We start from the raw sequence: 26,859 nt of genomic DNA on the forward strand, positions 1-26,859 counted from the left end.
TCAAACTGACAGAATCAACTTTTCATCATCCTCGTTTATTCATTAAACTGCCGTTTTCTGGAACAACCTTCGTACGTATTTTCTGAAAATTACAGTCTTCAAAAGTTCAAGTCTAATGTCAACAAATATCTTCTTTCGTCTTCTCAACTTCCAACCCATGCACGGTACTAAGTACTATAGATTCTATTACTGCTCATGTTTGGGGCTCTCATAAAAAAAAAAAATATATATATACTGATTTGAAACATTCCTATTTTGAACACACACAAGAATTAATGAATTAGTCTCAACCACCATGGACTACTCCCCTCCTCAACTGACCTGTGGCACCTACCTTCATCAATGGGGAAAGAATCTCCTACCGCAATGTGAAAAAACTCCATGAAAGTCAAATTCAGAAATATGTTGATTTCTTGCCAATATAAATTCTGGTGGCTCCAAATCACATTCAACCATTGTGGCAGCAGCAGTATTTTCCTCTTCTATTATTTCAGTTTCCCTTCCTCCTGAGTATATCAACTTCTTAGCAGAACTGCATGCAGTTAAATTAGCTTTGGAAAATCTGAATGTCTACCTATCTTTAAAATATATAGTATACACTGACTCTCTCAGCTCAAGTACAGCAATGCAAAATTCTTTGCAAATTGAAGAACTTGATACACTTAAACAGAAAGGGTGCAAGAATGTTTGCTGATGCTATCGAGGCAGTGTTGGGTGGGTCGGAAAACTGTTTGATTGGGGGATACAAGGACTAATAGATTAACAGTAGCCACTGGCCGAGGTGAAAGTGATTCTTGCACTACTTCTATTGGAATGAGCCGCAGCCTGGAAAATAAGATGCAGGATAGTTCAGAGACTGCTGGGAATCATTGGGGTACAAATAAACACATAGGTTGTGTTAGGGTAGCTAAGAAAAAGAACAGGTGCATGTATACTTGCGTGTACACCAATGCTCGGAGTTTAGTAAATAAATTTGATGAATTTGAGCTATTGCTCAAAACATCAAAGGCAGATATTGTGGGGATTTCAGAGATGTGGTGTCACACAGATATAAGGAATGCAGAACTGGAATTTGGGGAGTACAATGTCTACAGAAAGGATAGACAGGGCAGGAAGGGAGGAGGGGTTATGCTATTCGTTAAGAAATACATAAAATCCAAGGAAGTGAAGCCAGTCGACATTGCTGGACAATGCAGTGTCGAGTCAGTTTGGTGTGACATAAGCATTGGGAGATCAAAATTGAGAGTAGGAGTGTGCTATAGGCCTAATGACTCTGATGAGTATAATAAGAAACTATACAGGGAAATAGAGTGGGCCAGTAAATCAGAGAGTCTTATAATAGGGGATTTTAATTTCCCAGATATTGACTAGAATTTGGGGGCTGGTCACTCACACAATAGCAAGGCTTTTGTGGATTTATTGGATGATTGTTTTCTACATCAGCATGTTCGGGAAGCAACTAGAGGGAGTAATACTCTTGATTTGATTATCAGTAGTGATTCTTCATGCATTAAGAATCTGCAGGTAAATGAACCACTAGGTGGCAGTGATCACAGTGTGCTGAAGTGGGATTTACTCAAAGAGGTAACTACCATTTTAGGGGTAAAGGGAAGGGTTACTGCTTTCGTAAAGGTGACTACGATGGACTGAGACAGTATTTAAATTCTATACATTGGGACCAACTGATGATGTTACCAACAGCAAACTCAAAATGGGAAGCATTCAAAGAACTTATCTTGGAAGCTACTAGGCTTTACATACCAACTAAGAAATATTGTTCAAGGTTTAGGCCTAAGTGGATGTCAGATGAACTAATGAGACATATGGCAGAGAAGAAAAATGCATGGGATACATACAAATTAACATGTGACACAGAAGCCTATGATAGATACAAGTTGATCTGTAACCAAGTTACAAAGGAGGTTAGGCAGGCGAAGGCAGATTACGAGAAATCTTTGGCAAGGGATGCAAAGAAAAACTGCAAAGAGTTCTTTACTTATGTAAACTCTAGAAAGAAGGTGATGAATCAGATTGGTCCACTTGATATCGATGGGTCAACTGTTGATGATCTGGCACAGGTAGCTAACAAACTGAATGAATATTTTGCATCGACATTCACACATGAGGAGTTATTCAGTGAGGGGAATGCCAGAGGTGCATTCAACACTGGCAGTAAGCTAGAGAATTTTGTAATAACTGAGAGTAAAGTGGAGGAGAAATTGTTGAAGATAAATAGAAAGAAAGGCACCTGGGGTGGATGGGATCTATCCAGTTATATTAAAGGAGGCAGCAAAGGAAGTAAGCAAACCCTTTGCCATAATTATGAGAGCTTCCTTGGACTCAGGGGAGGTACCCACGGACTAGAGATGTGCAAATGTGATCCCAATTCACAAAGGAGGATCAAAGGGCGACACAAATAATTATCGACCTGTGAGTTTAACTTCTGTTCCTGGAAAATTAATGGAGGCACTGGTTAAAGAAGCACTGCAGGATTATCTAGACAAGACTTCAATCATAGCTCAGACACAGCATGGTTTTGTTAAGGGGAAGTCTTGCCTGACCAATTTGATTGGATACTATGATGCAGTCACAAAAGAACTGGATGCAGGGAATAACTTTGATATTATATATTTGGATCTTAGAAAGGCTTTTGAAACTGTTGCACATGGAAGACTGCTGCACAAATTGGAGCAGTGTGGCATTGGAGGCAAATTGCTCCTATGGATAAAGGGGTGGTTGAGGGGGAGAAGGCAGAGAGTGGTAATCAATGGACACTGCTCATCGTGGACTAATGTTATTAGTGGAGTCCTTCAGGGTTCAGTATTGGATCCATTATTGTTTTCTGTATTTATAAATGATATTGATGATGGTATATCAAGCTTAATGTCCAAGTTTGCAGACGATACCAAGGTTGGCAGGGTTGTCAAGGACACTACTGACACTATGCTACTGCAACAGGATCTGGAAAGGTTGAGCAGATGGGCTGAGAGGTGGCAAATGAAGTTTAACATTGACAAATGTAAAGTACTAAATATGGGAAACAGCAACCCCAGAGCAACGTATCAACTCTGTGGTAATACACTGACAGTGGTAGAGAATGAAAGGGACCTGGGGGTGGTTGTGCAGGCAGATATGAAGTTTTCTGAGCAGTGCAGACGGGCTGCAAGAGTAGCTCATGGTGTATTGTCGATGATATATAGGAATTTTTCTAGCAGGGATAAGGAGATGATTATTCCATTGTATAAGGCAATGGTCAGACCACAACTAGAGTACTGTATACAGGTGTGGAGGCCTCATTTCAAGAAGGATGTAGAGATGCTGGAACAAGTACAGAGAAGAGCAACAAGATTAGTGAATGGAACAAAGGGGTGCTCTTACGAAGAAAGGCTTAAGTTTTGCAAATTACAGTGTCTGGAGACTAGGCACCGGCGAGGTGATCTGATAGAGATGTATAATGCCTTGAATGGTTTGAGCATGCTCAATGCTGATGGGATTCTTCCTCTTGCTCAGAATGATCACCTGAGAGGGCATAAATTCAAATTGAGAAAAGACAGATGTAGGATAGATGTGAGGAAATATGCCTTTAGCCAGCGGGTGGTTGGTTGGTGGAACCGACTTCCATCCCTTGTCGTGGAAGTTGTAGCCTAAATAAGTTTAAGGCTCAGCTGGACAGGTATTTCGAACGAACAAAGGGGTGAAGTGGAAGTGGTTATTTTTTATTTATTTATTTATTTATTTATTTTAATTTTTTTTTTTTTTTTTGGCTGATGCTGCATAAGCTTGCTTTCTTGCATCAAATGCCTCTACTAATGCTAACGCTAACATCAATGACTGATAAAGCTGCTAGCCTCTGACTATAATCAAACTATACAAGAAGCATGCCTTGCACAGTGGAAGGAGCTATAGCACACCGAAACCAGTAATAAACTTTATCAGTTGAAACAGGGCCCAAAGTTTTGGTACCTTAGCATTAAGACAGTGTGACAAGAAGTTGTACTTTCACGGGCAAAACAGTACATAATATCTAACTCACCTCCATTTACTCGCAGTCGATGATGCTGCTCAGTGTCCACACTGTTCAGCACATTTAACAGTCAAACATATTCTGATTCACTGCCCTCACTATCAGCAGAATAGAATATCATTCCTTCTTTCTCTGACTGATCTTTGAGAGCCAAGGACACTATAGTATATTATTGGCACCAAAGCAAACATGAACGAATTTTTTTGTTTTCTGGAACAAATTGAGTTGTATCATCAATTCTGAACAGGTTTCTGTTATAAAAATGAAGGGATTACAATTCTTAGTTATTTTATTGCCATGAATAGGTGTGCCACTACAGTTTATATGTCACTAAACATCCATAATGCAACCCTCCCTCCCCTTGTTTTTAAAAAAAACTACAATTAATATAGTTAACTTATTCCAGTAGTTCACAACTCACTAGCTAAAATATTTCTTCAATCACTAAATTTCTTCTTCCCATAATTTGAATTTATTGTCCTTAGTTCTCGATTCATTTTAATAATAATCATCAAAATTTTTTACCTTCATTTTATTATCCTCCCTAAGATGCCTGGCTGTCAAGCTCCTTTAGCCCACATATTCAGTCTTTCCTTATATTGGTGCCATTTTGCAGATCTTACCAAGCAGGTTGCCCACCTTTGGGCCCTTTCAAGAAGCTGTTTTTTAGGTATGGTCTCCATACTTGCACACTTTTCCAAGCATGAACTAACAATTGCCTTTTGCAGATTATTATGAGTTATTATGACCTACATATCTCTACAAGCAACCGTTCAATAAATCAATAGGACACCATGAGCCTTCCTTACTGCTTATCTACACTGCCCAGAAATCTTAATGTTCTACCATTTTCTAACTTCCAAGTCCCTTTCTTCTTCTGCTGTTTTTAATTCAATCCCACCTAGTGTGTAAGTTATTTTGGGTTGCTTTCCTCCAGGTGTAAGACTTTGCATTTTGCTGCATTAAAACATGCAGCAAATTTTCTAACCATCCTTTAAGCATGTCATCCTGAAAGGAGCATTGCTTAGTGCTGATCATTAACCACTTTTCTAATCTTCGCATAATCTGTGAATTTTGATATCACACCCTCTATCCCTCTGTCTCAATATGATTTGTTAAAATCAGAAACAACAGGGATCCCAGTACTGATTGTAGGGGATCCCACTTCTGACAAGATGTTAGCAAGGGATTTTAACAAGATGTTAGAGGGGATTGAGTCACACCTTTCTAAAATCCAAATAAGCAATGTTGAAATTTTCTACATACAGCTCACGAGTAACTGTTAAAATAGCTAATTAGGTAAGATAAGCATGATTTTCCCTTAATATAATCATATTGTGTATCATTCAGTATTCCATTACTCAATCTAGGTAAATGTCCCTGGATTGCAATTTTTATCATGCTCGAGTACTCACTATTTAAGGAGCACTTGATGGCATTAGCTGTCTTTGCCAATGATGGCAGACTGTTTTTAGCAAGTGCTTTAGTAGGTAGACTAAGAAGGTTTTCCAATAATTTTGCTCAGATTTAATGAACTATGTCATTCGTGAACCCTTACTGACCTCATTGACTAGCCCTCATACATATAAAAGTATATTGAATGGAAAATAAGTCTGCCCTTTAAGGAATTGGTTGACTAATTGTTTATCTTTTTTTTCTTTCTTTCTTTCTTTTCAGTACATGAAAGGAGGCGATCAAATGCTTGCTACATATTTTATCTGTGCTGGCTTGATATTACTGTTTGTTATTATCATTCAGCTTATTATTCTTCCAGTGTAAGTTATTTGATTTATTATTAATATATTATTATTAATAAATATATATATATATTGTATATGCTTCTCAAAATTATTCAGACCCTCCTCCAAATGTAGTGAATAATAATATATGCAGATAAGGAATGAGTTCAGAAGTATGCAAGAAACACTAGAAATGGCACTAGCAGTCAGTATGATTCACAATATGCAGCTTACATCATTCCAGAGAGAGAGAGAGAGAGAGAGAGAGAGAGAGAGAGAGAGAGAGGGGGGTATGATTACATTCTTCAGCTGATGGTCTGCTTGAGCATTCTAATATCAACAGCAGTCAGTGTTTTAATAATATGGAAAACCAGGTGATGGCACCAGTTTAATTGCGATCTGTTTTTCCAAGAAAATTTATGGATGGGATTGGTGAATCCTTAAGAGTGGTTGTATCATACCTGAAGATATCCCAAGAAAACTTGACTTCAGAGCTTTAGTTGTTAATAGGACTCTCCATAAATGAGTATTATCTGTAGGGAGTACATGGCTTTGGATTTTATAAGAAAACTACCACCTGAAAATCCTACCAACAAATGCCAAATGTCATTTGGAGTGGTGCATTAGCCATTGTTCATGGATTGTGGAATGTTGGAAAGAGGACCTATGGAGTATTGAGTTACATTGCACAGTGTTTGGGTCCGACAGTCAAGGTTGGACTTGGGTTTTCTACCTAAAGCAGTGCATTATTGACTAGGCCTTCCCATAATCTGTATTTCCATAAAAAAAAAAAAAATTTTTGGGTCAAGCTGGAAAAAATGACAATCAGGGAAAGACCATTATGGTGCACTTTTTACTACTACAATGGCAACTGGGCTGAAAGAGATACCTGTCCAGAATCTATATGTCAAAGCAGTTGAACCACGTTTGTTTCTTCAATGAAAGCAGTTGTCATTACAGTACACCTTTAAACTCAAATCCCTGCCAAACAATCTCACTTGGACATCAGTTTTTGAGCCACATTGGAAAAACCTCTATAACAGCCATTAACACTGCCGACTGTCCCTTTGGGATTCATATCTAAGATTTGCTAATACTAATTGACATCACAGTAGACAATGTGGCTGAGTCATCAAGACAATCACCAGCACCCTAGCATGCCCGAATACTTCTCCATTAATAATGGGGGAAAGGCCATCACTTCAAATTCTGTTTACCAATAATTCTGCTGTTAGCCTTTGGCTACATTAAAATCTACAATTACCAAAGGTGCATGGTGTATACAGACTCATTATGTATACTGCAGGCTTTATTGAGGATGAGATATCAACCGGACCCATTCCTGACCCGGATCCAGTAGATTTTCTCCTTCTGAATCTTCATTTGACATCCAAATCTGCTTGATCTGAAGCCACATTGGGATCAGGGGTAATGAACTGACTGGCACTGCAGCCAGGTCACTCCAACTCTAGAACAACCGTAACCTGTTAGTCCCCTATACAAACTAGAGTTCAAGTAAAGTAATGTGCAATACATTACTCTTCCAGTGGGAGAGTAATGTATTGCATAGGCAGGTTACAAATAACTTGTATCAGATAAAGCCTGTAATCAAACTCTGGCAGTCTGGTCTGTACAGGAACCGTAGAGAAGAATTGTTCTTACTCATCTCTGCATAGGGACACAGTCATCTTATGCATTCATTCTTGCCGAGGGCGGATGGCTCCCCTATGTGTGAGCACCACGATATCTTTTTAACCATACAACATATTTATCTGAGTGTCCACACATGTTTTATATTTTACTGCTTTTAGCCATCTGAGTGAGCCTTATTTTTTTTATTTTTTTTTTTTTATGTAAACCCCAAACACGAGAAGTATTAGAACATTAGAGGTCTGCTGACGAGGCTAGTAGGGGCCAGACATGTTCAAAGCCGCTAAGTGGATTTTTCTTATTGATTTGAAATTATTGTTTTTCTAAAACTTTTGATTTAAATTTAGTAGTATAGCATTATTTTGTGATTTTCTGATTAATTTGGTGTATTTATTCTTTACTCAGCCTTGCAATTGCATAAAAGTATCGGTAAGGGTATCCACGTGCAGCAAGTCACAACTCTGCTGAACGAGAAGTTTTTTAGCCATATTTATCCGCTTATTGAATATTTTTTACATCAAATTATTTTTTGAAAGTAGATTATAGACCTAGTAAGGATCATTAGTTTATTCTGAATTGAGACAGCGAGATTTGAAAGTTAATTAATACTTAAGTGTCCATAGATTTACCGTTCGCAACTTCCCGCCTTTGTCTTTGTCATACGATCGTTATATACCGAACCTAGATAGCGTTAGTATAGTATAGGTTATAATATTTTCAGTGATCGGTAAAATCTATTAAACTTGTTGAACTTCGTTCGCATTTAAATTGTACTTTTAACTAAATACATATACCGACTTAGATTACAAACATAACATAATTAATTAATACATAACTGATACGGAAGTTATATAAAGGGAACTCGGAGATAATTAATACTTGACACTAAAAAATATATATTCCGTTATAACTGTGTTGGGTGATAAGTTAGGGTTATAAACTGAAATTGAAATTTTATTTAAATTAAAAGAAATCATGACTCAGACCAGAGCAGCAAAACAAAAGGCTCAAGCTAATGGAAGTGCTGTGGCTCAGAATAGAACTGAGGGGGGCAGTTGCCTTCTGAATCACAGCCTTTTAAAATGCACAGCTTGCATGATCTTTGAGCAATCAGGTACGGGACATGATATTGCCATGGGGGGTGTCTTTGTGTGTGCGCGCGCGATGCAAGGAGAGTATCGAAATCAGGCAACAACTCAGCGTTCTTATGGGCCTATATGAGAGCTTGAAGGACAGGGTGGATGCCCTCGAAGGAACTAAATTGTGGGACCCATCAAGCTCTGAGCTGCCCACATCAATGCCAGAGCTTGCACTTGGTCATCGCTCAACACAGCGGCAACCCCCAAGGCAGAATGCGCTGGTCCCAAAGGAACTAGTAGTTGTTGGTGACTCTATTGTCAGGGGAAACAGGGAACATGCTTTGTAAAAAGGATAGGTGGAAAAGGACCAGGGTATGTCTGCCAGGGGCAAAGGTTGATGACGTTGTAGAGCAGATATCATCTTTTAAGGGCACAAAAGGTGATATAGTTGTACACGTTGGCACTAATGATATCAAGAGTAGGAGACCGGCAGAATTACTTAACAAGTACAGGTCACTGTTGAAAAAAAGCCGTGAAATAGGGTTGAATTTGAAAGTGTCTGCAATTCTGCCCAGACACGATAGGAGGGAGTATATGATGAGAGCCTTGTCGATCAATTCGGCCCTGGAAAGATTGTGCAAGACTCAAGGGGTAGAATTTTTTTCAGCCTGGACTGTACTTGTTAACAGGAGAGATTGCTTCTACAGGGATGGGATACACTTAAATAGAAAGGGTGCAAGAATATTTGCTGATGCTATCGAGGCAGGCAGTGTTAGGTGGGTCGGAAAACTGATAGCTTGGGGGGAGACAAAGACGAATAGATTAACAGTAGCCACTGGCAGAGCTGAAAGAGATTCTTGCACTGCTTCTATTGGAATGAGCAGAAGCCTGAAAAACAAGATGCAGGGTATTTCAGAGACTGCTGGGAGTCATTGCGATACAAGTAAACACATGGGTTGTGTTAGTGTAGCTAAGAATAGAAATAGGTGCATGTATACTTGCGTGTACACCAATGCTAGGAGTTTAGTAAATAAATTTGATGAATTTGAGGTATTGCTCAAAACATCAAAGGCAGATATTGTTGGGATATCAGAGACGTGGTGTCACACAGATATAAGGAATGCAGAACTGGAATTTGGGGAGTACAACATCTACAGAAAGGATAGACTGGATAGGAAGGGAGGAGGGGTTATGCTATTAGTTAAGAAATACATACAATCCAAGGAAGTGAAGCCAGGGGACATCACTGGACAGTGCAGTGTCGAGTCAGTTTGGTGTGACATAAGCATTGGGAGATCAAAATTCAGAGTAGGAGTGTGCTATACGGCTAATGACTCTGATGAGTATAATAAGAAACTGTACAGAGAAATAGAGTGGGCCAGTAAATCAGAGAGTCTTATAATGGGAGATTTTAATTTCGCAGATATTGATTGGAATTTGGGGGCTGGTCACTCACACACTAGCAAGGCTTTTGTGAATTTATTGGATGATTGTTTTCTACATCAGCATGTTTGGGAGTCAACTAGAGGGAGAAATACTCTTGATTTGATTATTAGCAGTGATTCTTCATGCATTAAAAATCTGCACATAAACGAACCACTAGGTGGCAGTGAGCACAGTGTGCTGAAGTGGGATTTACTCAAAGAGATAACTACCATTAGGGGTAAAGGGAAGGGTTATTGCTTTCGTAAAGGCGACTACGATGGACTGAGACAGTATTTAAATTCTATACATTGGGACCAACTGATGATGTTACCAACAGCAAATGCAAAATGGGAAGCATTCAAAGAACTTATCTTGGAAGCTACTAGGCTTTGCATACCAACTAAGAAATATTGTTCAAGGTTTAGGCCTAAATGGATGTCAGATGAACTAATGAGGCATATGGCAGAGAAGAAACATGCATGGGATACATACAAATTAACACATGACACAGAAGCCTATGATAGAGACAAGTTGATCTGTAACCAAGTTACGAAGGAGGTTCGGCAAGCGAAGGCAGATTACGAGAAATCTTTGCAAGGGATGCAAAGAAAAACAGCAAAGAGTTCTTTACTTATGTAAACTCTAGAAGGAAGGGGATGAATCAGATTGGTCCACTTGATATCGACGGGTCAACTGTTGATGATCCTGCTCAGGTACCTAACAAACTAAATGAATATTTTGCATCGACATTCACACATGAGGAGTTATTTAGCGAGGGGAATGCCAGAGGTGTATTCAACTCTAGCAATAAGCTAGAGAATCTTGTAATAACTGAGAGTAAAGTGGAGGAGAAATTGTTGAAGATAAACACAAGAAAGGCACCCGGGGTGGATGGGATCTATCCAGTTATATTAAAGGAGGCAGCAGAGGAAGTAAGCAAACCCTTACCCATAATTATGAGAGCTTCCTTGGACTCAGGGGAGGTACCCACAGACTGGAGATGTGCAAATGTGACCCCAATTCACAAAGGAGGATCAAAGGCTGGCACAAGTAATTATAGACCTGTGAGTTTAACTTCTCTTCCAGGAAAATTAATGGAGGCACTAGTTAAAGAAGCACTGCAGGATCATTTAGAAAAGACTTCAGTTATAGCTCGGACACAGCATGGTTTTGTTAAGGGGAAGTCTTGCCTGACCAATTTGATTGGATACTGGGATGCAGTCACAAAAGAACTGGATGCAGGGAATAACTTTGATATTATATATTTGGATCTTAGAAAGGCTTTTGAAACTGTTGCACATGGAAGACTGCTGCACAAATTGGAGCAGTGTGACATTGGAGGCAAATTGCTGCTGTGGATAAAGGGGTGGCTGAGGGGGAGAAGACAGAGAGTGGTAATCAATGGACACTGCTCATCGTGGACTAATGTTATTAGTGGAGTCCCTCAGAGCTCAGTGTTGGGTCCATTATTGTTTTCTGTATTTATAAATGATATTGATGATGGTATATCAAGCTTAATGTCGAAGTTTGCAGACGATACAAAGGTAGGCAGGGTTGTCAATGACACTACTGACACTATGCTGCTGCGACAGGATCCGGAATGGTTGAGCAGATGGGCTGAGAGGTGGCAAATGAAGTTTAACATTGACATATGTAAAGTACTACACGTGGGAAACAGCAACCCCAGAGCAACGTATCAATTCTGTGGTACTACACTGACAGTGGTAGAGAATGAAAGGGACCTGGGGGTGGTTGTGCAGGCAGATATGAAGTTCGCTGAGCAGTGCAGACTGGCTGCAAGAGTAGCTCATGTGTGTATTGTCAATGATATACAGTATAGGAATTTTTCTAGTAGGCATAAGGAGGTGATTATTCCATTGTATATGGCAATGGTCAGGCCACACCTAGAGTATTGTATACAGGTCTGGAGGCCTCATTTCAAGAAGGATGTAGAGCTGCTGGAACGAGTACAGAGAAGGGCAACAAGATTAGTGAATGGAACAAAGGGGTGCTCTTACGAAGAAAGGCTTAAGTTTTGCAAATTACAGTGTCTTCAGACTAGGCACCAGTGAGGTGATGTGATAGAGGTGTATAAAGCCTTGAATGGTTTGAGCATGCTCAATGCTGATAGGATTCTTCCTCTCGCTCAGAATAATCACCTGAGAGGGCATAAATTCAAATTGAGGAAAGACAGATGTGCGGAAATTTGCCTTTAGCCAGTGGGTGGTTGGTTGTTGGAACAGATTTCCATCCCTTTTCGTGGAAGTTGATAGCCAAAATAAGTTTAAGGCTCAGCTGGACTGGTATTTCGAATGAACAGAGGGGTCAAGTGGAAGTGGTTTTTTTTTTTTTTTTTTTTTGGCTGATGCTGCATAAGCTTGCTTTCTTGCATCAAATGCCTCTACTAATGCTAATGCTAATTTTTCTAGCAGGGATAAGGAGGTGATTATCCCCTTGTATAAGGAATGGTCAGGCCACATCTTGAGTACTGTACACAGGTCTGGGGGCCTCATTTTAAGAAGGATGTAGAGCTATTGGAATGAGTACAGAGAAGGGCAACAAGATTAGTGAATGGAACGAAGGGTTGCTCTTACAAAGAAAGGCTTAAGTTTTGCAGATTACAGTGTATGGAGACTAGGCACCTGAAAGGTGATCCGATTGTGGTGTATAAAGCCTTGAATGGTTTGAGCATGTCCAATGCTGATGGGATTCTTCCACTTGCTCAGAATAATCACCTGAGAGGGCATAAATTCAAATTGAGGATAGAGATGTAGGATAGATGTGTGGAAGTTTGCCTTTAGCCAGCAGGTAGTTGATTGGTGGAACAGACTTCCATCTTTTGTTGTGGAAGTTGATAGCCTAAATAAATTTAAGTTGATAGGTTGAATAAATTTAAGGAGGAACTGGACAGGCATTTGGAGGGAATGGTGTGATATTTTTTTTTTTTTTTTTTGGCTGATGCTTCATACGCTCATAAACTTGCTTTCTTGCATCACATGCCACTACTACTACTACTAACATATAATAAGACTTATAGAAGACGAAAGAAGATATTTGTTGACATTGGACTTGAACTTCTGTAGACTGTAATTTTCAGGAAATACGTATGAAGGAAGGTTATTCCAGAAAATGAAAGTTGAAGGAATAAATGAGGAAGATGAAAAGTTGGTTCTATGAGTTTGAAGTTGGTCAGTAAATGGATGTTGGCTGGTGGCGGCACGTGTTCGGACTGTTTTGAAAGAGAGAGCGGGAATTATAGAAGCCAATTCAGAAGAACAGTGCCCATGGAAATATCTGTAGAAGAGGCATGCAGCAGAAACAGTACGTCTATGAGACAGCGAATGGAGAGACTCTGTTAGAGATGAATCATTAATTAACCTAACTGCCCTCTTCTGAATGGAATCAAGAAGCCTGAGAGAGGTTTTGGGGACACCATCCCAGATGTGGGAACAATATTCCATCGTAGGGTGGTTTGCGATTTATACAGAGTGAGCAGCTGTTTGGAAGAAAAGTAATGCCAAGAGCAAAAGAGAAAACCAAGTTTTTTAGATGCAGAGGAAGCAATATTTGTAATGTGCTTGTGCCAAGAGAGATTAGAAGTCAGGGTAATTCCCAAAAGAGATATATCATTTTACCTAGAAATCGGAGTGTCACCAAAGATAAGCATAGGAGCAGAAGAATTCTTTTTGCGAGATATAAGACAAGACTGAGTTTTAGAAGGATTGAAATCAACTAATTGTCTTTGCCCCACTGGAGAATTACCTGGATATAGGCATTTAAGGAATTGGTAGCAGATATTCGAGAAATTGAAGCTGATTGAGCAGGGTAAGGTTTCTCAAGATGGAAAGTGGAATGCAGTGTGTTATCATTGGCAAAACTATGGATAGGATTTCCATAGTTTTGCCAATGGAAGAAGGTCATTAATATACAAGAGGAAAAGAATGGGGGAAAGAACTGAACCTTGGGGGACACCGGCATTAGTGGAGAAGTTAGAAGACAGAGAGCCATCTACCATCACCCTCAGTGAGCGATCAGAGAGAAAACTGGAAAACAGGTTACAAAAAACAGTTGGCAAACCATAAGATATGGAAGCTTGTTTAGAAGACCTTTATGCCAAACACGATCGAAAGTCTTTGAGATGTCAAGAGCAACTACTCGTGTTAAAGTAGTTGCTCTTATACGCTCAGTCAGATGTTATCTGACAATGACCACGTACCAGCCATTTCTAATTACTTACAATCTTTAAATCTCCTTAGCCATATTTAAAATTTACCCTTTTATACTTTTTTATATGTATTTCTTGTTATACAGGGTGTTTCACTTAAAATCAGCCCCAGCCACTGGCAAAATAATTAGAGAAATCTAGACAGGGGTAAAATTAGATAAACACAAAAAAAAAACTCAGTCAAAGTAATTTTATTTATTCTCTCCGAATGTAAACACGGTTATAAGAGATGCTGGAAATGACATCATATTCAAGGTGACCCGATGCAAAACAGTGATGTCGAGCCCACCGATATCGAGTGTTACAAGAATTCACATGATCAGAAAGATGAAACCATGCCTCATCATTCATGAAATAAAGCAGTGGGTTGAGTTTGCCGTTTGCAATCTTGTTAAGGAGCCACTCACAATAATTCAAACGTTTTGCTGCATCAGGCAACAGTAATTCTCGGACACACGTCATGCAATAGGGACACACGTCATGTAATAGCGACACATGTCTCAACTTCAGGTGGCCGACCGGGCTAGCCGAGTGGGTAAAGTACCTGCCCGGCAACCCAAAGGTCGCGGGTTCAATTCCCGCCTCGGGCTTGGATCAAAGTACTGCAAAAACCTTGTGAGGTGCAATATGGCCACAGAAGCCGATGCGCCAACAACTACCAAATCAAAAAAAAAAAAATAATGAACTTCAGGTAATGAAGTACACGAAAACAAGAAGTTGGTTTCACTCCAGTTTGTTGCAATCATTTCCTGATAAATTTTCTAGGGCTAGCTAAAATTTTCTTTTGAATGTTCAACACTGCCTCTGGAATCCTAACAGAGGTTAGACAGTTTCTAAGGGCATTTACAACGGAACCTGTTGCCCACCATTTTGCAAGTAAGCATTGAATAGTACTCAGAAATTTCTCCGAAAACAATTCTTGTGTTTCCTAAAAAGAGCCAGTAGATACATAGGCTTCCACTATACAAATCCTTTCTTGCACAGAATATGGTATTTTTGACGATACTCTCACACACCTATCACATATGAACACTAAATGCCGACTGTATGTTGAGCAACACAAACTGAAATGATTTGGCTAAAATTCATTCTTTGCATGATTCTGTGGGAGTTGTTCAAAAATGAATATCACGCCAATATGAGGCAGACCAGTGTTACTGGAGCACCCTGTACATTTGGACATGGCAACCTAATTCCTTAGATCACCAAATTCTTAACTGTTATCTTTTATATAACTTGGTTTTATATAACCCAGAGTTCCCATGGACTGGAGATGTGAAAATGTATCTCCCATTCACAAAGGGTGACACAGGTAATTACAGACCTGTTAGTTTCACTTCTGTTTCAGGGAAAATAATGAAGTTACTGGTTAAAGAAGCATTGCAGATTCATTTAGACAAGACTGTAGAAATAATTCAGACACAGCACGGGTTTGTCAAGGAGAAGTATTGTCTGACCAATTTGGCATTGGCATATGATGCAAGAAAGCAAACTTATGCAGCATCAGCCAAAAAAAAAAAAAAAAAAAACCCCTCCTTTTCACCCATCCGTTTGTTCGAAATACCTGTCCAGCTGAGCCTTAAATTTATTTAGGCTATCAGCTTCCACAACAAGGGATGGAAGTCTGTTCCAGCAACCAACTACCCGCTGGCTAAAGGCAAATTTCCACACATCTATCCTACAACTGTCTTTCCTCAATTTGAATTTATGTCCTCTCATTGATTATTCTGAGTAAGAGTAAGAATCCCATCGGCATTGAGCATGCTCAAACCATTCAAAGCTTTATAGAGCTCTATGAGATCACCTCGCCTGTGCCTAGTCTCCAGACACTATAATTTGCAAACCTTAAGCGTTTCTTCGTAAGAGCAACCCTTTTTTCCATTCACTAATCTTGTTGCCCTTCTCTGTACTCGTTCCAGCAGCTCTACATCCTTCTTGAAATGAGGCCACCAGACCTGTATACAGTACTCAAGGTGTGGCCTAACCATTGCTTTATACAAGGGAATAATCACCTCCTTAACCCTGCTAGAAAAATTCCTGTATATCATTGACAAGACACCATGATCTACTCTTGCACCCGTCTGCACTGCTCAGAAAACCTCATATCTGCCTGCACAATTACCCCCAGGTCCTTTTCATTATCTACCACTGTCAGTGTAATACCACAGAGTTGATACGTTGCTCTGGGGTTACTGTTTCCCATATGTAGTACTTTACGTTTGTCAATGTTAACCTTCATTTGCCACCTCTCAGCCCATCTGCTCAACCTTTCCAGATCCTGTTGCAGCAGCATAGCGTAAGTAGTGTTTTTTTTTTTTTTATATATGAAAACCCCAAACACAAAAGGTATCAAAACCTATAGTACTTAGTACCGTGCATGGGTTGAAGGAGAAGTATGGGGGGTGGGGGATGCTGGAAACTTTACTCTAGAGACTAAACGTGGATTTTACCACTTCAAGCCTCCAATAAGCAAAGTGGTGGTATTTCACTGGTTGATGAAAGTCATCTACCACCTATAACAACCCTGCCAACCGTTGTATCGTCTGCAAACTTGAACATTAAGCTTGATATACCATCATCAATATCATTTATAAATTCAGAAAACAACAATGGACCCAACACTGAACCCTGAGGGACTCCACTATAACATTAGTCCACGATGAGCAGTGTCCATTGATTACCACACTGTCTTCTCCCCCTCATCCATCCCTTTATCCATAGCAGCAATTTGCCTCCAATGCTACACTGCTCCAATTTGTACAGCAGTCTTCCATGTGCAACAGTATCAAAAGCCTTTCTAAGATCCAAATATATAATATCAAAGTTATTCCCTGCATCCAATTCTTTTGTGACTGCATTATAGTATCCAATCAGATTGGTCAGGCAAGACTTCCCCGTAACAAAACCATGCTGTGTCCGAGCTATAACTGAAGTCTTGTCTAGATGATACTGCAGTGCTTCTTTAACCAGTGCCTCCAATACTTTTTCTCGAACAGAAGTCAAACTCACAGGTCTATAATTACTTGTGTCAGCCTTTGATCTTCCTTTGTGAATTGCGGTCACATTTGCACATCTCCAGTCCTTGGGTACCTCCCCTGAGTCCAAGAAGCTCTCATAATTATGGCTAAGGGTTTGCTTACTTCCTTTGCTGCCTCCTTTAATATAACTGGATAGATCCCATCCACCCCGGGTGTCTTTTTTATGTTTATCCTTAACAATTTCTCCTCCACTTTCCTCTTAGTTATTACAAAACCATCTAGCTCACTGCCAGAGTTTACTTCACCTCTGGCATTCCCCTTCCTCAATAACTCCTCATGTGTGAATGTAGATGCAAAATACTCATTTAGTTTGTTAGCCAGCTGAGCAGGATCCTCAACTGTTGACCAATCAATATCCAGTGGACCAATTTGATTCATCCATTTCCTTCTGGAATTTACATAGGTAAAGAACTCTTTTCTGTTTTTCTTTGCATCCTTTGCCAAGGATTTCTCATAATCTGCATTTGCCTGTCTAATCTCCTTTGTGACTTGGTTACAGATCAGCTTATATCTATTATAGGCTTCCATGTCACCCATTAATTTAGATGTATCCCACGCATTTTTCTTCTCTGCCATATGTCTCATTAGTTCATCTGACATCCACTTAGGCCTAAACCTTGAATAATATTTCTTAGTTGGTATGTAAAGCCTAGTAGCTTCCAAGATAAATTCTTTGAATGCTTCCCATTTTGAATTTGCTGTTGGCAACATCATCAGTTGATCCCACTGTATAGAATTTAAATACTGTCTCAGACCATCGTAGTCGCCTTTACGAAAGCAAAAACCCTTCCCTTTACCTCTGATGGTAGTTACCTCTTTGAGTAAATCCCACTTCAGCACACTGTAATCACTGCCACCTAGTGGTTCCTTTATCTGCAGATTCTTAATGCATGAAGAATCACTACTGATAATCAGATCAAGAGTATTACTCCCTCTATTTGTCTCCCGAACATGCTGATGTAGATAACAATCATCCAAAAAATCCACAAAAGCCTTGCTAGTGTATGAGTGACCAACCCACAAATTCCAGTCAATATCTGGGAAATTAAAATCCCCCATTATAAGACTCTCTGATTTACTGGCCCACTATTTCCCTGTACAGTTTCTTATTATACTCATCACAGTCATTAGGCCTATAGCACACTCCTACTCTCAATTTTGATCTCCCAATGCTTATGTCACACCAAACTGACTCGACACTGCACTGTCCAGCGATGTCGACTGGCTTCACTTCCTTGGATTTTATGTGTTTCTTAACTAATAGCATAATCCCTCCTCCCTTCCTATCCTGTCTGTCCTTTCTGTACATATTGTACTCCTCAAATTCCAGTTCTGGAATTCCTTATATCTGTGTGACACCACGTCTCTGATATCCCAACAATATCTGCCTTTGATGTTTTGAGCAACACCTCAAATTCATCAATTTGATTGGATACTATGATATGGTTAAAGGAGCATTGCAGGATCATTTAAACAAGACTGCGGCAATAATTCAGACACAGCACGGGTTTGTCAAGGGGAAGTCTTGTTTGAACAATATGATTGCATACTATGATATGGTCACAAAGGAACTGGATGCAAAAAGTTATTTTGATATCATATACTTGGATTTCAGGAAAGTTTTTGAAAATGTTGCATATAGAAGACTACTGTACAAATTGGAGTAGTATTGCATTAAGGGCAAGTTGCTACAATGGATTAAAGGATGATTGAGTGGGAGAAGACAGAGAGTGGTGGTCAATGGGTACTGCTCTACATGGACTAATGTTATTAGTGGTTTCCCTCAGTGTTCGGTGTTGGGCCCATTGTTGTTCTGTAAATTTATGGGCGCCTCCGTAGCCAGGTGGGAAGGAGCAGCAGTGCGTAGCACACGCTTCTTGATTAGACCGGGGTTCGAGCCCGTCACCACCAAATACGAAGGACGCGGAAAGGTCAGGGAATGACCACCGCATATCCCGGAGCAATATGGCCTTAGTTGCTAATGCTCCTAAAAACCAAATAACAACAACAACAACTGTAAATTTATCTATGATATTGATGAAGGTATATCAAGCTTAATGTCAAAGTTTGCAGATGATACAAAGGTTGGCAAGACTGTTGATAACAGTAATGACAGTATACTGTTGCAACAGGATCTGGTAAAGTTGGGTAGATGGGCTGAAAAATGGCAATTGAAGTTTAATATTGAAAAATATAAAGTACTGCATATGGGTAGCATTAACCCCAGAGAAATGTACCAAATATATGGTGTTACACTCAGGGTAGTGGAGAATGAAGGAGACCTTGCTGTAATTGTGCAGTTAGATACGAAGTTTTCTGAGCAGTGCAGACAGGGTGCCAGAGTAGGACATGGAGTCTTGTCAATAATATACAGGAATTTTGCGAGCAGTGATAAGGAGGTGATTATTCTCTTGTATAAGGCAGTGGTCGGGCTGCACCATGAGTACTGCATGCAGGTCTAGAAGCCTCATTTTAAGAAGGATGTAGAGTTACTAGAACAAGTAAAGAGAAGGGAAACAAGGCTGGTGAAGGGAGCAAAGGGGTGCTCTTATGAAGAAAGGCGATCTGATTGAGGTGAATAGGCCTTGAATGGATTGGGCAGGCTCAATGCTGATGGGATTCTTCCTCTTGCTCAGATTACAAACCTGAGGGGACATATATTCAAACTGAGGTAAGACAGTTGTAGCAAGAATAGATGTGTGGAAGTTTGCCTTTAGCCAGCAGGTAGTTGATTGCTGGAACAAACTTTCATCTGTTATTGTGGAGGTTGATAGCTTAAATAATAAATTTAAGGGAGAACTAGACAAACATTTGGAATGAATGGATCAGTGAAATGGGAAGGGGTTTTTTTTTTTTTTTAGGCTGATACTGTATAAACTTGCTTTCTTGCATCATGTGCTGCTACTAATGCTAATAGCAAAAATTAATATATTAAATTAATATATTAATTTGTACTATAGGGCATTTCAGAAGTAGGTACATGCTGACATGTACCTACTTCTGAAATGCCCTATAGCATTTATGTATTTTCTCTATATCATTTGTCACAATTTTGATTAAGTATTTTATTTCATTTATTAAACAATGCAGGTTTTGGGCGAAAAGGTTAAATATATTAAATCAACCTTGATTTGACTCTTCATTTTGACACGTGTGATTTTTAGCTTTTTTGATATTTTTGAATCTTCTATTAAACCTGGGTTTCTTTTTTAAATTGATATTGAAATTCTAGTGTTCCATCACAAATTATTTTGATTATTTGTCCCATGTGGGGTGTTTATATTCTTTAAAATGTAACATACCAAATAATAATTCATTGCAGGCCACTTTTAACCTGTGTGTTCGGGTTTGCCTATGCTTCTCTAGTCTGTGACAGGAAAAATTGCATTAATCTTTAATGTTTTTTACTCTTTTAAATGACCACTTCTGCAGAAAGATTAAAACTATGGAAGCAGGAGTTGTTCTGTGGATGTTCTTACATCCACAGAACAACTCCTGCTTACAGCTCTTACATCCACAGAACAACTCTATATAGCGAAAGAAAAGTAAACCTTACTGGATTGTGATCCTGGACCGGCATCCCATATTTACAACTGTTGTTGCCTTTTTTTTTTTTAATTTTTTATTCTTCCTCTATTAGTGATCAGCATAAGTGACTGAAATTTGATTTGCTGGTTAATAATACTTTTTTGGGACTATCCTAATAAAAGGTGTATCATAACACAGAAGTGAGTATTGTCACATCTGTCGATCTCCTAACGTGGTATACATATCAGTTACCGGACAGCATATATTAATATTATTCTATTCATGTTAAGAGAAACAGCTGCTGAAATTGAGTAAATATGAATGATATTAAAAGAATAGTAGTACTAATAAGTAATTTTGGTGCTAAATGACAAAATTAGGTTGTGTGGTAAAGTTTGGTAATTTGAATATTTTATGGATTTCATTTGTCATGTGAACTCATGGAATTGTTAAAAATTAATATGTATGTTGATGCATGTAATAACTCTTTGAGCATTTTATATCACCACATAACACTACATATCTAAATGTGAATTCTTTTGAAACATTCTTCTGAATGTTTTTTTTTTATTTTTATGTCATTTCTATAAGTAAAAATTTTTGTGTATCATTTTTAAAGGTAATTTTATTCCAGGACCTGGATACAGCTAGTACTACAATTTGGTGGTGGTGTAGTCATCATGGTGGTTATTCTGTTGGTAGAATCTCCACGCAGTCATGTGAGCATGTTATTACACTTACTTTTGTTTAATTGTTTCAGTATTTGGTTTCATTGAGAATATTTTAATTATACAACTGAAATCAAACTCTTTTAGCTAGTCCTGTTTGCAATTTTGACATAAAACATGTAAACACGTGGAGGGGAATTAACTTGCTTACGTATGAAAAAGACAAGAAATTAGTATTAAGAATGATAGGACAATGCAAAGAGCAAAGCTTATGTATCATTGCCATCAAAAAAAAATTAATTAAATAAAATATAATAATAACTTTTCCTCCCTGGTTTCATGTTTTTCTGCTTCCTCCAAGTTTTTATTTAATATCTTAAATTTATGAGTACATAAGTGGTGCCGACCGGGCTAGCCGGGTGGGTAAAGTGCCTGCCTGGCAACCCAAAGGTCGCGGGTTCGAATCCTGCCTCGGGCTTGGATCAAAGTACTGCAAAAACCTTGGGAGGTGCATTATGGCCACAGAAGCCGATGCGCCAACAACTACCAAAAAAAAAACATAAGTGGTCAAACCTTATAAGGCTAGGAGAAGCTTGTTCTAATCTATATATATTATTACTACGTGACACAGAGCAAAACAGAAAGAAAAGAAATAACAAGTTGCAGATAAAATATGTTCAATGTTAAAATACATACAGAAAAGTAATACAGAGCTTTCGGACAGTATGTGGCCCTTCATCAGTTTTGACCGTTAATCTAAAAATCTAGAAATATAGAATCTATGTGTATGTAATGGCAGTCATGTATGGTGAACTGCATGTGTGCAACAATTAGCTGTTAGAAGGCAAAGCTTGTGGCTGTGACTCATGGGAACATTGTAAATGCCAATGTTTGTCAGCCATGCGGATGATTGCCTCAGTAATGGGATGGACACCATACATGACTGCCATTACACACACATAGGTTCTATATTTCTAGATTTTTAGATTAATGGTCAAAACTGGTGAAAGGCAATATACTGTCCGAAAGCTTTGTATTACTTTCCTGTACATATTTTAACATTAAACATATTTTATCTGCAACTTATTTCTTTTCTTTCCGTTTTGCTCTGTCACATAGTAATAATATATATAATGAATCTGGAGCACATAGGCCTTTTCACTTATATTGTTTTAATCTGTTTGATTAAAAATAAATTTTCTTTTGTCCCCTCTGTAATTATTTTCCTTAATTTAAATGAATATCCCATAATTTGCATTATCATATAAAGAGAAAATATGTACTCCCAGCATTACGTTTGTGAAACCTTTTTAATGTCTTAAGTACGTCAGTGAGATCTGATCACATATGTTGTAGAACTGTACTCTCTCCTGTAGAAATAGCCCTTTCTGTCCAGAAATAATCTTGTTGCCTTCCTCTGTATCCTTTTAAGAAAGTCAAAATTCATCTTTAAATGAGGTTCCTTGACCTCTGCACAGTATTCAGAGATGTGGATAATTACATCTTTCTCTCTACTGGCAAAATGCCTATATATCATTGACTGTACCCCACACACATTGTACTAGGACAATGTGTGTGTACCTCACACATTGTCCTAGTAGCCTTACTGCACTGTTCAAAGAATTTTCTGTGGGACTATATTATAATGCACAGATTATTTTCATCTTCAGTAGTATTCTACTCCCCAGTTGCTAATTTAATTTGGGAACATTGTAGCTCAGATGCAGCACTATGCATTTAATATACTGCATTAAAACTTAATTGCTATTTTTAGCAATTAAGTTTTAATGCAGTATATTAAATGCATCATTTGTCTTGTTATAGCATTACAACCTGGTTCTTCTTGTTAAAAGCCCAGTCAAAATGAATATCATAGCAAATTTTGATATGAAATGCATCCATACATTTTTTTGAATACCCCCTAACATAACTACATAAACACTTTAGTGTCTATATTTGACTGTTATTCACTTCTTTGATACATTCCCTTCTAATTACTGAAGCTGTTATCATGTAGTACATTTTGGTTTTGTCACATCCTCTCACATACTAAGTGTGACAAAGTTCTGCACTGTTGTTGTTGTTGTGTTCATGTTCATTGGGTTTGAAAATAAACAGAACAAGCTGGTATGTTGTAGTTCAAACTTCATCCAACAGATAGTGGTACAAAGATTGCACAGTAGGTGACAGGTTGAAAGTAACAATGGGGTTTGTTAGTAGCATTAACATTCCATGTCACGATTTTGCAATATAACAATGAATGAATATCAAGTTTTTTACTTTAAGCTAGGAAAATCTGTAACAGAAACGTACAAAATGCTAAAAACTGTTTATAGTGATGAAACTTTGTCATACCACTGTGTTTGAGAGGTATAAGTGGTTCAAAGACAGACATGAGGATTTTCACAATGACCCAAGAAGTAGGCAACCATCACCCTCTCAAAATGAGGAAAGTGTTGAAAAACTTCTGAAAATTATGGCAAGAGACCTTTGTTTGACCCTCAGAATAATGGCTTATGAGTTGGATATGATATGAATAAAGAGACAATTCATCAAATTTTTCATGAAGATTTAGGAAAAGGAAGGTCTGTGCAAATTTTGTGCTGCACAGCGTCATGAATAAGCAAAATCAGTGAAGAGTGTCACCATGTAAAAACTTCATCGAGACTTGTCAAGACAATTCTAATTTCATTGACTGTGTTGTCATTTGAGATGAGTGTTGGATGTTTCAGTACAACTCAGAGATGAAGCATAAGAGCATGAAGTGGACTTCAAAAAGGGGCCAAAAAGTTTTGTTTATGGAAGTCCAAGATCAAGATATTGCTGATCATATTTTTCAACAAACTGTGCAATTCACAAGGAATTTGTACCTGATGAGAGAGAGAGAGAGAGAGAGAGAGAGAGAGAGAGAGAGAGAGTCAGTGGTGCATTCTATGTACAGGTGCTTCAAAGAATATTGAGGTGCATTTTTCAGTCTGCAATTTTGAGAGAAAGGCATCTGGTTCTTGTTGCACAACATGTCACCCCCCCCTCATTCCACACTTGTGAAGACCTTTCTGTTGAATTGTGGCATTGCACTAATCAACCATCCTACTCTCCTGATCTGGCACAAGTAGACTTTCCTCTTTTCCAAGCTGAAAACTGCCATCATTGGAAAGAGATTTCAGGACGTTGAGAATATAAAGAAAAATGTAACTGCCAAAGTGAACATCACTGCTTTGGAAGCCTTCACTGGCTCTTTTCAGAAACTTTTAGAATTCACTTTATGTTCTATTTTATTGCACCATTCTGGGAACTTTATTACCACACCATGTAGTTATCCAGTTACTTGACTGTGCAATCATTTGGTGCCACAGTTTGCTCTTGTGCCCTAGAAGTCTCCCACTTGAACCCTCAAGTGTTATCTTTACCATGTCATTAACCAGTTTCATATTTATGTCTTTCTGTCTGCTTCCACTAGTAATTTTTCTGAAGCCTCAGAGTGCCTTCAATGACATTATCAAGAACCAAAACACCTCCTCAGTTCATATATATGTCATCCCCACAAAATGAATTCCTTGCACCAACTAGGGCAAGCCACACTGATTTAAAAAAAAGAAAAACAAAACTTTCCACAATAAAGCCTTGCAGAGACTCTCAACCTAGAATTAATTAACAAGGCCAGCATCATATAAAATCGCTCCTGTCAATCCTAAGTACAATTGCAGGTGCAATCATACTGAGGCATGATAGGATGGAGGGAGGGAGTTTGATTTATATTTTGTCCTAATTCATGACATTTTTCAATATGACCTTGTACTTGTTAATAAAGTTGTCAATTTATGTGTAGTTAATGTCATTAGTATTAAGATATATGTATGTATATAGCTAAAACCCCCCTATGAGTTCCCTCAAGAATTGACAGGTTAGTTATGCATATTGTTATTTAGCTAATCATTATTTAACTTGTTATTTAACTAATTAACAATTAGTTCCCCATGAGTTCCCTCAAGAATTAACAGGTTAGTTATGTATATTGTTATTTAGCTAATTATTATTTAACAAATTAAAAATTAGTATAATTGTTAATTAGTTATGCCAATTGTTAATTGACAGGTTATGCTAATTATTGCACTGGGTAGAAACATATTCACCAAATACAGAACCATACCTTTAAAAAAAAAAAAAAGAGAGAGAGAGAGAGTGTTGAGCTTCTTGAAAACATCCAATGACAGTGATGCACCTGTTGAGATTGGAAAAAAGTGCACCCTTTTGAGAAAAACTGAATGTTATTATTTACATAGTGCATTAGCATCTAAGACACATATTGCATTTTGTGCATACAAATATGTATTTGTGGGCTGATTTGCATGTTTTTCAGGCTGAAATATTCCTCAATAAATTTAGAAAATCCTACTTTCCCCTGACTGAGACCAGCTAACTATTGAAGACTAAAAATTCTGCCAGTGACCCCCCCCCCCTCAGGATTTGAACCCAGATCTCTCAACATGAGTGAAAAGTGGCAAAACCAGTGTACTGTTTAAACTATAAAAATTCATAGATGGTTATAATTAAATAACTTTGGTGTTAGTTTACAACTGTATGAAATAAAGCAGTTGCATAAACTTCGTATATGTCTACCTACTATACCAGAGCACTTTCACAATCAGAGCAAATATGCAATTTTATTTTTCAGTCAGTCACAGCTCTCTTATATTGTTAGTTACATTTTTAATTAATAGTAGAATCAATGATAAGTCGATTATACAAGGGGTAAAGAAAAATCTTGGGGTAACAAAACCCAATGAAAGGTAAACAAAACAAACTTAAGGTAGTATAGGCAAGTAGAAAGATGAAGGCGTGAAAGGTAGTATAGGCATGGAGAAAGGGAAATAAGCCAAATAGATATTTTAAGCAAAAATTAATGGTAGTAGGCTCACAGTTAGACTAAAAGAATATGAATCAGTGTCAAGCAAGCTTTAGAAGAAAGAGGGCATATACTGAGTAGTACTGAAAAATTAAATTAAATAAGATATTTAATTTGTTTTTTATTTTCTTATTCTTTTTTAGGCCGATTCTTTGTAAGCTTAGTTTCCTTGCATCAATCTGCCTATACTGTTTCAAATACTGATCACTTTATGATTACAGATAATAATACCGTAAGCCATAAATTTTAGAAATTCAGTCAAATTTAGACAGCCTAATAAATATTCTGGTTTAGTTTTAGAAAGAATTTGCACTCTGTGATGTGCAAATTAATAAATTTTGTGTAACATTAAGCTAATTTCAAATGAAGATGCTAAATATGTCTCTGTAATAATGAAAACAAATTAAATATATATTTAATGGTATATTGGTGTGTATTCTTGAAATTTTTGATTATAAAATTTTTGAAATTCATAATCAAAAATTTCACATTTTAATTTTAACATTATAATTATTGACCTTTAGCTATTTCTCCAAATGTTCCAGAATTACATTGTAGCATATCAAGTTTATTAATC

General features: G+C 38.0%; 1 protein-coding gene across 1 annotated transcript in view; it reads left to right on the forward strand.

Annotated features, from left to right (window-relative positions):
• Window positions 1-26,859, forward strand: part of LOC150090504 (adenylate cyclase type 5-like) — a 238,812-nt gene that overhangs the window by 130,317 nt on the left and 81,636 nt on the right. The window contains exons 8-9 of the mRNA XM_090378243.1: window positions 5,702-5,799; window positions 21,343-21,427. Coding sequence (XP_090234369.1) covers window positions 5,702-5,799; window positions 21,343-21,427 — 183 coding nt within the window. The remainder of the gene's footprint in view (window positions 1-5,701; window positions 5,800-21,342; window positions 21,428-26,859) is intronic.

Source organism: Mastigoproctus giganteus, chromosome 1 (assembly GCF_048544385.1).
Source record: "Mastigoproctus giganteus isolate SK-2022 chromosome 1, ASM4854438v1, whole genome shotgun sequence".
Lineage (NCBI taxonomy): Eukaryota > Metazoa > Arthropoda > Arachnida > Uropygi > Thelyphonidae > Mastigoproctus > Mastigoproctus giganteus.